The sequence below is a fragment of the Ammospiza caudacuta genome, chromosome 4, assembly GCF_027887145.1.
Source record: "Ammospiza caudacuta isolate bAmmCau1 chromosome 4, bAmmCau1.pri, whole genome shotgun sequence".
Classification (NCBI taxonomy): domain Eukaryota; kingdom Metazoa; phylum Chordata; class Aves; order Passeriformes; family Passerellidae; genus Ammospiza; species Ammospiza caudacuta.
Window position 1 is genome coordinate 13,587,899 of NC_080596.1, and position 13,892 is coordinate 13,601,790.

General features: G+C 44.7%; 1 protein-coding gene across 6 annotated transcripts in view; it reads left to right on the forward strand.

The window, feature by feature from the left end:
• Positions 1-6,001: 6,001 nt before the first annotated feature.
• Positions 6,002-13,892, forward strand: part of EPHA5 (EPH receptor A5) — a 195,777-nt gene continuing 187,886 nt past the window's right edge. For all 6 annotated transcript variants that reach the window (XM_058803811.1, XM_058803812.1, XM_058803813.1 and 3 more), the window contains exon 1: positions 6,002-6,236. In XM_058803811.1, coding sequence (XP_058659794.1) covers positions 6,110-6,236 — 127 coding nt within the window. In that variant the 5' untranslated portion in view covers positions 6,002-6,109. The remainder of the gene's footprint in view (positions 6,237-13,892) is intronic.

Sequence of the window (13,892 nt, forward strand, 5' to 3'; positions counted from 1 at the left end):
TATTTGTGTCAGAATTTGTCACATGAAGCAGTCTGTCCCAGAAAGGTGGCATTGATCCTACTTTATCATTCTGCTGTTTAAAAATTACTTATCAGACCACATGCCAGAAAATTATTTATACTTACTGAAGTAGTTCTCTGAGGAGACACTGGAGTTTTGCAAGTGAAGTATTTCTGAGTTTGGAATGGAAGACTTACCTAAAGGCACAACTTGAGCACTGTAGAGGAAGGAGAAAAATAAATATGCTCCTGCATTTCACAAACAGTTGCAATTAAATGATGGAAAGGACTCAAAGACGATAGCTGTGATTCAGATGGCATCTCCAAAGAACATAAATTAGTGTGTTGGCAGCTGAAATTGCTAAGCATTTGCAAGTATTTGAGATATGATGTGATTGACAATGATGTGATTTATTTTGGAAATTATTAGGGTTAGATTGAAATAAAGAAGTCAGTATCAGTTCTGCTTGGAAGAGTGAGGTGAGATGAGATGAAAAGGATTTGCTTTCCTCAAACAAGAGGAAAATAGATATAGTTGGCCTCAATGTGGAATGCATGGCAGTGGCTCAAGATAATGAAACTAGTCTGCCTATAATAAAAAAATTCAGGGTAGCCATCCAGCCTGCTACTAGAAATTAAGGAAGGCATTACTGACCTTATGAAACATAGTTCCAAAAGGAACTGGGTTCTGGACAGTACTGTATGCAGGAGATTAATGTAGTTCACTATTAAATGATATACTGAATTTCATAATTATATCCATTATTGTATTTATACCTTGAAAGAATGTGCATTTAATGAGTGAAGTGCTGAATGTGAGCCCTACAGTAATGTCTACATTTGATAGCATAGATCCTGATCAAAAATGCCATGCTGGAAAAGGAAAAGTGAGAATGAAAAGCAAATGGATGTTCTAATACCTTTTCAACTTGATTCAGGACTGCTACACACCTTCTGTGTGACCTTGAGCAAGTTATTCAAGGGCTAGACTTTCACAGAGCACTTTGGTACTTGTAAATGCACACAAGTCATTGGCACAAGCTTGTGCAGTGTCTGCTATAGCTCATGACTGTGTCCTGAGGAGACAGCCCTGTTCCCTTTAATATCTGCTGATTCTTATTCTGATAGAAGAATAAGATAACTTCATTAGTATTTAGAGAACATAGTCCCAGATCTAGAGAAGCCATAATCAATTCAGTAATGTTTATCTGAATCTTTAACATCTCCTTTGTTTCTGTCTATCCGTGCAGGAGTAGTAGTGTTCCTCTTCCTCACAGGAGTGGGTTGGAAGACTGGCTCAGGAGTGTGAGGTGCAGAGCTACTGCAGTTAGTGGATGCATGTAAATAGGTTATGATGAGAAATGTGGAAGCAAGTCCATTATTAAATTTATACAGGGCTAACAGTGTAATCAAATTAGCCTTTGCACTTTCTCCTCTGCTCCACTTTCTGCATTAGAAAATCTCCATAAATCTCTGCAAAGCCATTTCGTTTGTTCCCTGTAATGCTCTCCTTTGGTGTGATGCAAAGAAACACCTCAATACTTGCTAAGTAGTGAGTGGGCTGCAAGTGGTGCCAGCTGTGGTGCTCACAAGTGTGCACTTCCACATCTGACCTGGATTATTTTGCTGATCAGTCTAATCCACACTGGCACGTGAAGCGATGTACACTGTCCCCTCGGGGCCAGGGAACACTGCTCTGCCTGTAGTGAACTGCTAACACCTGAGGTCTGGCTCCATGGGGGTCACTGTAAGGCAGTGGGAGGGAAGCAGTGACACAGCATTTGCAAAGGGAGAGTGTGCTGCCAGGTCATGGGCTTTTGCAAGGACTCTTATCAGGACCGAGGGCTGGTGATGAAGCACTCCAAAAGAAAATGCCAGGCTGAAATGTCATGCTTTCTCCAAGCCTTTTCTGAGTGAAACAAATATTCACATGTTTTTCCCATGTATTTTCACGGGTTTGGATCTAATTTCAGGCTGTAAATGAAGTGAGCAGATTTTCCTTAGTGCACAGTTGCCAACAGCTCCTGTGTCTTGTGGGGGTGGCAAAAGATAAATCGGTGCTGAGACCATGCAAGTGACTGGGTTGTGAACTTGCACTTGCTTTATTTACCACTTGCTCATTTTTCTTCATGCACATTCTGAGCTCGTTGGTGAGCATCTTTCTCCGCACTGCAGAGTGAAGATTCCAGCAGCCCGAGGGGCACAGGGATGGACATACCTCCTCTGGTCAAGCGCTGGCCCACCTGCACTGGCTCTGCAACCCTCCTGTCCCCGCTGGCTCTGGCACTGATTTGTCTGCTGTCCACTGGGGCTCTGGTGATTGCTTTCTGCAGCCCGAAAAGGCTGCTGTGGTGGGAGTTGAACAACGGCCATTTTGTGCTCAAATTGTAGTCGCAGTCATGGTACTAATCCAAATATATCTACTATGCAAAGCTGCTTAGCTGCTCCAGGATTGCTTTTTTTCTTTTAATATGCATCTAGTTTTTGAACAGAAGGTAATTCTTCTGTTTCAAAGGGCTTGTGGGGAAAAACAAAAAAAAAACCCAAATTACTAAATTTCATTAGGGTATTTCTTAAAGGTGTCATCTTCTCTGACTCTTGAAAGAAAAGGACTTTTCAAAGGAAAATGGAAATGCTTATACGCCTAACTAATTAAACAGTTTGCTGCATTACAGTGGGTCTTCTGTTCTATTATTGCAATGAAGACATGGCTTTAGAGGCACTGTTTACACTTAAATTTAAAGTATGAAATTGAATCTTTTCTCAGATGAAGGCCATGTTGAATATGGAGATGTAATAAGTATTTTGCCCTTACACTTCAGTAAAGGATAATGATATAGGGAATAGATTTCGCTGGCAGTTTTTGGTTGCTGAAATAATCTGAAAGATAGACTCATTTATTTTCCAAGTGTATCCTGTTGATGATAGGATAAACAGCACGCTAATGAAATGAATTGGCAATGCAGAATTAGAAGCCAGTCAGAATACAGAAATTACATGAAGGGAACTACCTACACAGGAGAGAAAATAAACTTGGGGAAAATGAGCTTTTGCATATCTAAATGGAAATAACCAGAAATGCACTAACTCCAAAGATGTCTGGTTTAATAAATAGTTTAAAACACATGTAATAGCTGACAGCAGATTGCATGTGAAGTGGCAAGTTACACAGGGCAAAGCTGTCATTTCAGTTTCAGACACTATGTTCAAGAGCATTTTAGAGACAGTTGTTTATTATGCCACTAGTATGATTACACTTCTGAGCAAAATGTGATGGAGATGTTGGTAAAACTGGACGGACTTTGTAGTATAACAGCATTACTATCACTACAGGAATGACTCATGAGAAAAAGATATAAAGGAAGAAATATAGGTCTTAACTGAGTGATGATTAAGAGGAAATACTGTTTACATAGATGTAAAGGCACAAATGTAAGGGGCAGGAAAAAGTTAAAGAGATGCAGAAAGAAAAAATTGAAACAGACAAAATACAGGCTAGATATGGGAGAAAAGGCATGATTCTGCAATGGTTTAGGTTCCTGAATAGTTTGCAAGGTGACCAATCCCTTGTGATTTCCACAGTAACTTTGTTCAAAGCAGTAGAAGATAAACCCTTCAGTGTGAAATAGTAAGGGATCCCATGTGATTGTCCAGCTTCTCTCTGATTACCCATCAAGGCTACCTGGGATGCTGCAGCATTTTGCTGGAATTTCTTTCCTGCCTTTAAGAGCCTGCTGGGTGCACTGATGAGGCAAAATCTAGGGGGATGGGGGGGACAGTCACCTGCTGCAGATTACTAATAAGATGGTGGCAAAGAGAGTTTTAGAAAGCCTCCAGCAGGATTCACTATAAGGTGCATAAAATTGCAATATCCTGCATTTTGCAACAAGGCAATACCCCTTCATAAGGCAGCATTTCCTTTTTTATCAGTGTTCCATGATGTCCAATGAGATGGGTGGGATACTCTAGCTGTGTGACAAGCAGGGTGGGGAACAAAACAAATGTCGTGGACTAGGAGCTTGTTTCCTGTAGGAAGAAAAGAGGCAGCTAGAATGAAATCTAAAACATGGTGGCTATTCTTAAATAGCTTATGAATCATATGAAGCTCATCTCACTGTTTCCTAGAAAATTAAGATGTCACTAACATATCATCTGAAATGCCTCTAAATTATAAGTCTGGCAGTCCAAACAGCAGTTAGTGACTGTCAAACAGCATTGAAAATCGGGAGCACACAGCAATTTGACATGAGATTCTGTTAAGAAACTTGTCTAGCTAGAGCAGCCTTGCCCCTCGTCCAGCAGAGGTGCCCATCCAGCTTGCCATTTTACTTGTTCTTTGTCATCTGATCTTTTTTACTGTGCTGGCAAAGTGTTTTTTCTGATGTCTTTTTTTTCCTGCATTGTCTCAATTTCTGGACGGCAAAACTTAACCATTGCTTTTACAGATGACAAATCCCTAGAAATAACTTTACCCCATGGTGCTACTCCCCTCCTTAACCTGATGCAGGGCTGGAGTCAGACATTCTCAGCTGTGATTTATTCCAGCTGAGGATCCAGTCATGTGCCATTTAGAGGGGCTGTGTGATAGCAAACCTCCTTTCAAACTTTGGACTCGGGAGGTATTCAAATGGTGAAGATCTGAGGCAGTGCTGTGAAGAGATGCATGCCACACTTTTCATCTGGCTGGTAACTCTATTGCCATACCTCGTGTAAAGCAACAGTCCTTGCCTTGTCCTCCTGGTGGCAGTAAAAATGTTGAATAGCCTGAGGTAGAGAATCCTCTTGCAACAGGAGCCAACACTTTTGAAAATAATACGCATGAACATATTCCATATGTTTATGGAAGTAGCAGAGGTGCATATGTGGGGTAAAGACACAGAGAAACACGCTCTCTGGCTAATAAGGAATTAAAGATGAGTAATGTCAGTGTAGAGAGCTATGTTATCTGAAATTCCCCAGTTGAAAACTACTTGTCCTCTTCAAACTGGCTTTGGGGATTGTATATTTCAATTACAACTTGCTTGGAACCCTAGTTTTGAACGTTGCACCTTGGAGAGAGAGGGAGCATTTTGCAGGTGCTCAACTTTTGGTTAAGCTTTTTATAATGTAAATCAACAGGGGTTAAATGGAGGAGGAAGCACGAGGTGAGCACAAGGTTAACCTTGTCTTGCTGCTTATGCACCTGCAAGGCTGAGTTTGGTCTTTATTGGCTCATCTGGAAAAAGTTTCCTCAAGCGAGGAACCAATATGAGTGAATAAACCTCCCAGAATTAATTTCTTTGGAGGATTTTTTTTTTGTTTTTTAGGGAGATGGCTTGGCTGACAACTAGGGTTCTGAAAGGTAAAAACATGTCAGTGTAGAAGTGTTTGAACAATACTCATGGGCACATAGTGTAATTCTTGGGAATGGTCCTGAGCAGGGCTAGGAGCTGGATTTGATTATCCTTGCGGATCTCTTCCAATTCAGCACATTCTGTGATTCTCTAAAACTAGCTGTGCTGGATTCAGAGCTGTGCTCTGGTGGTGGCTTGGGGTAAAATACACCTGAAACTCATCTTTCTGACGGCTCCATTACGGAGTTTGTGGCATTTTTGCTTACCTGGCCAGGGGTTAGCCTTCCTCTCGGGCTTGCCAGCCTTGCGAGATCGCGGCTTTCCCGGCCCTGGGCTGTGGTGTGCTGGGCTGTGTGTAGTTTTGGCACCGTAACCCGTGGCTGCTGCGGGGAGCTCTGGTGTTCCCCGTCCCCCGAGCGAGCTCCAGGGGCGCCGGGCAGGGACAGCGCTGCCGCCGCTGCCTCGCACGGGCCCCGCGGGCTGCCAGAGCGGACACCGGCGGCGCGGTCCCCGCTGCTCCCCGGCTCCGGCGGCTCGGGGGGCGCCGTCCCCCGCACACGGCGGCGGCGGGTCCGCCCCGTCGGGGGCGTCTCCGCGGCGGCGCGGGGCCACCTCCCCATCCCCGCCCCCTGCCTCCCCAGTCGCGGCGGCGGCTGGACGGGAGCGGAGGGAGCGAGTGCATCGCGCTGCCAGCCCGCCCCGTCCCGTCCCGTCCGGAGCCGGCCCGAGCGGGCAGCGCTGGGGGAGCCGCCGCCCCATGCGCTGAGCGGCGGCGGGATGGGGCCGCGGGGCTGGGCCGGCCGCGCCGGGGCGCCGGCTCCCGCTCGGACGTGCCTCCTGCCGCTACTGCTGCTGCTGCTGTGCGCCGCGCTCCGGAGCCTGCGGGCCAGCCCCGGCAGCGAGGGTGAGCGGACACGGGCGGCCGGGCCGTCGGGGCAGCGCCCACCCGGGAGGGCGGCCGCCCGGCCGTGCGCGGCTTCGGACTCGGCGGATTCAATTTCGGGACATTCTGGGGGAAGTGGAGATGGGCTGTGCCCATGGGAGGCGGGTGCCGCGGCGGGGATGCGAGCGGCACCGCGGTGGGGCAGGGGGCTCCCGGCGGGCAGGCTGGCACGGGTGGGGGTGCGCAGATGGCCAGGCACGGCAGCGGGTGTTGCCCTCTGCGGGGATGGATGTGTGCGGGCGGTGCGCACGGCGGTGCCGGCTCGCCGTGTGCCCCGGGAGTCGCACAGGTGCATCGGAGCCGGGGCGGGCACCGGGGAGTTCGCACGGGGCAGGGGAGGCTCCCGGTGCGGAGCCCTGCGAGCGCTGGCCGCAGTGCGCTTACTTAGTGGCTTAAAACACACGTAGAAAAAGGAGATGAAGCCGCGGCGGTGGCGGTGTGTAACCCGCAGCGGAGCGCGGCCGCTGGGGACGGATTTTTTTATGCCTTTGATCTCTGTGAGTCCAATGGCCAAAAACGCGTCCGGGCTTCTTGTCTAGCAGGATGCTTCCAGTCTTTGAAATTGACTGGGATTTTTTTCTCCGTGCGTGGTGTGGACGATGCTTGGGGCTTTCTTATATTTTTGGATCCGCGGGCAGGCTGTAATGTGAAAGCAATGGCTGGAGAAGTTCAGCATCTGCAGGGGATGCCAGCGGCTCGAAGCAGGCTGGTGTCGTGACGCACCGTAATTATTTGTGAAACTCCTTTAGAAGGAGGAGGAGGTATGCAGGGGTTTGTAAAGGAAAATCGTACCAGAATTTCAAAGATGTGGCCTGAGGTAACCAGCTAGCTGTAATTTATTTTCGAGAGCGAGAATAATGTGAATTGCAGTTTTCTTAAAAAAAAAAAAGTGCAGAGGAAGGGGGAGATGCTGTTCCTCTGTGTACAAAGGATATCTAATGTTCAGGAAGTGCATTGGTTTGGGAGATGATTGAATTGGTTTGGCTTTGCCTTGGTTAGATAACAGTGGGCCCAATCCTTCTGCCCCCATGCAATTTCAGATGATTTCACCCATGGGAGCAATGCTGCTGAGATGGCGTGGCTGATTGGGAAGGGCTTTCCCTGTTCCTCACCTTCGTTTTAGGAAGCATGCTGTCCTGTGTGAGCTCGTCTGCCATGATACCGTGCTGAGAGACCAACAGATGCTCCGAGCCCCTCTCAGGCATCCCTGCCAGCTCTCGAAAAACTGGGTATTACTGACTGAGTCAACGGGACCATTTGCCGAGCACAGAGGTGCCTCTGCGTGAACAGGCAGCTGCAGAATAGGACTTTTACACGATAGGAAACTACTGGAAAGGATTAATGAAGCTGCCTGCAAAAGGCTTTAGTGGCATCTTTACAGGGAGGTTGCGAGGGAATATTACGGTAATGATGAGCAGCGTGAGCGCTTGCTTCACGGTGTCTCTGCTGCTACTTTTCGCACTGCTGCTCTCTAATTTCCATCTCCTCAGTAAATGCAAAGCTAAAAAGCTGCTGCTAGGAGGGGTCTGGCTGTGGACCTGAACTTTTTTTCAGTGAGCGCTGTCCTTCGCTGTGAGGAGATTTATTTGTAAACAAGCATTATTTGACAAGCGCCTCTCGAAGCGTGCCTCTTTTGCCAATTGCCAGGGAGCAGCTCGGTGCCTGGGAATGGCTCACCCTGCCATTCCATACTGCCTGCAGTGCCTGGAGCCCAGGGCATGAGCAGCCTCGGGCAGGGAAGCCCTCCTGTGCGAGCTGACACTTGTCCCCAGTTTGGTTTGAACTCGGCTGCTTCTGGGCTCTGATGGAAGAGCTTCTCCCATCCCTGGGTGATTCCTCGGCTGGCTCAGAACTTTACCTTTGCTGAGATGGAGGTAGCCATCTTAGACCAGTGAATAATGTTTTCAAAAGTTGGTGGTATCGGGTTTTCTGGGTTTATTTTTGATTTATTATCACTCATCCTACTCGGCGTGGGTAAACAGCTAGCCAATAACCTGTGCTGTGTAGGCATGGAGCACATCAGTAGTTGCATAGATGATGACAAATTATCAGGATAATTTTTTTCGTTACTCCTGCCTTGTGTTTTTGTTTCTCTAAATCTGACTGTAACTCACAATGACTTCATGGAATAAAATACATGCAGTTAACAATTCACAGTATGTGATGCTCTATTTTACCCTCTAGTGGAGGGAAGTTAAGGGAAAATGCTTTAAAAAATCTAAGTTACGATTCAGAGGGGGGAAAAAAGTAAATTCATTGTTTTAGTTCCTTATCATGGAAGTAGCTTTTCCCATGGGTTTCAGAAGCTCCTGCCATTTTTATGGAGAAGTAGTGAGTGCCCAACCTCTATCACAAATCTGGTCACCTTCATAGATATATCCAAAAATGGATTGAAGGATATAATTGGGAAAAATTAATTAATTTTTCTCCAGCCTTTCCTGTAATAGCAAAATAAAACAGATTCTTATTTTAATCACCTTTCCTCAGTTTATATGTTAAAAGCAAAACATGTAGTGGAAGAAGAAGGCTCAATACCATTTCATGCATTTTCAAGTATTGTTTAGCCATTATTTTTAACTCTTTAGCAGAGCTCGTTGTTAAAACCAGATACTTACTTTTTGCTTTGAGTAATGTTTAAAATTCAGAAATTAGTCCTGATGGAAATATTCCAAAGAGTACCCTGAAAGCATCGTGCAATTTTGTGAAGTGCTGGTATTCCAGAAGTGCATGATTGCTGTAAAATGCACTCCCTATGATCACAGGGTCCGAGAGGCAGCCCTGCAATATGCCACTGGGCTTCCTGCACTGCCTTTGGTTTAAAAATGCATGTGTTTTAAATCTTTCTGTTGTAAGTACTAGGGTTTGGGAAGTGGCTTGTATAAATTATTTATGTGAAACACAATAAATGACTGATTTGGTTGAAGACTCCCCCCCTTCACCCTAAACTATATGATTTGTTGCACATCGCCCATGGATTTGAAGAGGTTTGCAGATCACATTTGGTCGTCACTTAGATGACCTTAAAAAGTGTCATGTGGGCAAATTATTAAAATAATGGAGTGTGTTATATCTGATTGCTTGTAACAAAGTAATTCCACAAGATATTTGCATAATTGTAATTAAATACAAAGTATATTTCATTTTTGGGCTTTTCAGCAGAAGTGCTGATGAGGCAGTGCTTAACAATGAAGTGTACTGTTAAGCAAATCAAAAGAAATGCAGTTTGCAAGAATAACATTGACTTAAATAGACAGAGGTGAAAAAGGCAGAATGGCTCTTTGGAGTGTGTTGTGTTTGTTTTAAGACTAGAAGGATATTATTATTTTTTATGAACTCCTGCTTTGCTCCTTTCCCTCTTAATTGTTTCAGGGCTTTTTGAAGCTTGCTTTATCTCAATGTATCATTTGTTATTTGAATGAATGAATAAATGAGTACAATTAAAGGGGTGGGTCTGGTGCTGGCAAAAATAAAGGAAGGTTGTAATTTGCAAATTATTCGTGCCAGAGCCTGAAATGAGCCTACCTGTTCTCAGTGTGTTGATTTGTGTGTGCATGTGTTGTCTCACAGTGGTATATAATTTCTGTCTCATAGCACACAGATAAATGCATATTTAGCTATAACATCACAATGTTTATCTTTAATAAGTGAATTAAGTCTTTTTCAGGAGGTTTTTTTTTTTGGTGTAGTAAAAGCAGGTGGGAAAATAGTCTTAATTTTCATATCAATGTATATAAATTAGTCTAATGCTTCAGATAAAAATACACACTATGAGAATATTCCGCTTATTAGGTTGTACTGCTTGGCTTAGTATGTTGTGCATTCACACAACTATAGGATTTTATGTCATTCTGTAGGTGTTGAGTGCTGCTGGCATGCATTTGCCTTGTGCATGCAGAGCAGGTAAGTGTGGACACATTTCAGTGTGCTCACAGTGTCTTAAGGAGGCTGTAAGGAGTTATCAGCTCTGTATTTGGTGTATTGCAATGGTTCCCTGTGTGCTTGCCATGAGAGCAGGGCATAGCCTCAGTGCCATGTGTTTATTTTACTCACTGGAGTAGTCCCATTAACTTTTAAATTTACTGCAGTGGAATTGCTGGTATGAGGAAGGACAGCTCATGTCTAATGGTCTTTTTGGGATCTGTCTGATGTGTGATTTATGGCTTTTGAAGGGGTTTAGAATGACTCAGTAGTGGCTTTAAAATGGAACTACTATCCTTTTGACAGTAAAACAACATTTGAAACTCAGCACTTTTACGTATATGACTAAAAGCATTGCTGCCTAATGACACGTTTTAAAAATGGAAATAAACAATGGCAAAGATTGACTCCAAGATAGTGCCTGTTTCCTTTCAAAGCTCATCTTAAAAATTGTGATAAACAGTAGGAAACAGTCAAACTGTCTCAAACAGTAACTGACTGCTTATAATGTGGTAAATTTTGATACTATAATTTGATGTATAAAGCAGCTATTTGCACATCAATATGCAGAGGGGTTAATTCCATGGAAGGAAGGGAATTTATTTGGCTTGTGTGACAGATTCTTCCCCCTCCACTGTTAACTCTCCCACCACTGCCTCACTTTTTAGCTCCAGTATACAGTCTGGTTCCATGTCTGCTGCTCTCTTTCTGCTAAATAAGAAAACAAAATCTTGCCCATGGTGAAATGTTTAATTTTTACGCTAAAAATTACAAAGCTTTTTTCAGCAGGCTTGAGGGAGGCACGGCTGGTGAGGCAAGAGCAGGATTTCATAAAATCTGGCAGAAGTTGAAAAAGTGGGACAGCTTTTGACGTGGTGCCCTGCGCTCTGTTCTTGCTGGTTTTATGCTTTATTGTTCCAAGGATTTCCATGCTGCTTCTGCACGAATCCTGGTGTCCAGCATGTGCTGAGCAAGCTCAGAGCCCTTGACCTGGGAAAGTCCTGCTGAATTAGCTCAGCTCAGTGATAGTGATGGACCCTGTTGGCTTTAGGGTCTCGAGCAGACACGGGTCTGTTAGATCTGCCAGTCTTTCTGACTTGGAGCTGCATTTCTCCAGGTCCCTTCCTGTGAGTGTGCATATACTCGAGTGGAGATGAGCTTTAAACATTGCTTAGGGATGTCAGGGAAATTAAGCCCTGCCTCAAAATAAGAAGAAAACAAGCTCTTTTTGTAATTTAAAAAAATATTCTCACTTCCTCTTCAGGAATAAATTGAAGTCTGTATATGGAATAAGGGCAAAATGAGAGAAACCCCAAACACACACAGATTGGTCACTTTGTAGAAGCACTGAATTTCTTAGTTAAGTGCTTGCTTTTATGGAGGAAAAAGTACTCACTCAGCTCTTCAGTAGGTACTCAGCCTATTACTATCCATTAAAAAGGTTTAAAAAAGAATGTTGTTCTTCTAGTAAAACATGTAAACGCAGAATTGAAATCTGTCACAAATGCACCTTTCTGAGTAACCATAAGTGCTGCTGAGAGATGAGGCCTCATTTCAACCCAATGGACTTGAGCTGGGTATTTTTCTTCACTCAGACAGTGGTGCAGAAATACTATGTTAATTATTGCATTGGAATGAACAAATTTTTTTCAACTTTCTCTTCACTAAATTGGTTTTCTTTGATCTCTGCTAGAAAAACTGATGTGTATTTAAAAAGCTTGTAAAGAATTCTCTTTCCTCTGAAAATATATTTTATTTTTAAGGTGTGCCTGTTTTTTGGCACAGGCAGAATGGAGAGCTGGATTGTCCTTTGTTGTGCCTGTCCCTCACTCGGCTCTGTGACTAGCTGGACATTGAGGTGACAGGTGAAAGCATTTCCTGCCCCAGCTGCTTTCACAGCCAGCTGTATTGGCAAACCTGAGCACTGGCCTTCAGTAGCTTAAGCTCTCTCTAGGGATTTGTTACCCTTTGAGTTGTCTCTTTGACCTATTATATCTCTCACAGTCTCAGTTTTGGTATTTGCTATCTCTTTGGTCAGTGCATTATCTGAACCTCTCCGAAGGTTTAATGCACATATCCTCTTGGAGGTGGAAAGCAATTATCCCTGTCTCCTGCAAGGAAGCTGCTCCAGAGCAGGCAATCAGGAGGAGGAGATGCAAGCACTGTGATCCATGGCACCTGGCTGCTGCTGGGTGTGGTAGGTGATGGGTGAGTGGCTGTTTGCAGAGATGCAGAGCATATTGCCTGCTGTGGACAAGGATGCTGCTTCTGCCTTGCAGAGAGGGCTGAAGATGTTTTGAGCCACAATAATTGCCATGGGAACATTTCAGTGGGTGCTGTTTCACCGGGAGTGGTGTTGGTATGAAAACACGCTCCTTTTCTCTCCCTCCTGCCTGGCATTTCAGTTGTGCAGCAGGTGTGTTAGGAGCACTCTGACCAGGTAGAGGTACTCAGGTGACCACTGGCTGGAAAGGATGAGTGATGCCTCCTGGAGAAGGTGATGCTATGACAACAGGTCTGGGAATTCCCCTGTGAGTTGATCTGGCATCCCTGAGGAGGAAGGGGATCCCTGCTCCTTGTCTTCTTGCGGGCAAGCTCCTGAGAACCTGTTCAGCAAACTGTGCCTTGAACAGGAAACTGTGCATGGACAGCAAACAGCACCCTCAGAAGCTGAGAGCTCCTCGGTGTAGGTGGCTGTGTAGCAGGTATTGAACCTGTAGGAGAGGGGATGGAACCCTGGGCCTGCCGGCTTCCATGTCATTTTGGTGCAGGGGGCAGTATTGAAGTGTTTTGCCAAGGTGTTATCTACTGGGTTCTCTAACTTGGATCACTTCATGTTAGAAAGGGATCAGAACAACCAGTCTGAACTTAGTAATTCCCAGAGGGGATAGAGGAACACCTGAGAGAAAATCAATTATTCATCGTCAGTAATGAGCATTTCTTCATGCTTCTGAGTGGACTTGTATCACTTCTTAAACTGTTTGTCCCAAAACAGTGAAACTACTTGGCTAAATTATCTACATACCTGCTTTTTAAAGATAATTTCTAAAAATAACCCAGTCATTTTGGCTTATCCATCCTTGCTTTACTAACACTCAAAAGCAAATTCTTACTAAAATGTAAGAATTACAAGCTACCTCCACCCTCTTCCCTCCACAGAAATGGAAGGGATAAACTGTCAACCCCCCTGCAAAGCCAGTAGATCATTTTAAACATTTTTTTCCTCCCAAATGCTTGCTAAGCATTATGTCAGTTCCTCTTATTTTCTACTTGAATGAATTCAGTGGCAGCAGAGTAGTCATTATTTTTAACAGGAAGGCTTTATTGGTAGTGGACAGTGATGTCTTGCAAGTCCACTGGTGCTGAAAGCTGACAGCCTTGCCAGGCCTGGATATACCTGTGCCAAATTTCTTCAGTTTAGATATATGCATAACAGATATTGATCTCAATGTCTTTTAGGACACCTTTTGGGAACAGAGACCACAGAGGCTGTATGACTTTTAGTAGTTAATTTAGGGAAGGAGGTGAGATTCCATCTCAGCCCTGCTAGCAGGTGTTTTGATTGCGCTGAGAAGGTGTTGGGGTGTTAACATTCAGCTTGACTCTGTGTGTGCTTGATGAGGTGCTAGCTTTAAGCAGGGTCTTGAAGAAATTGCCTCCTTCAATGGCTGCAGATGCTTTGACAGTGGTTGGAGGCCC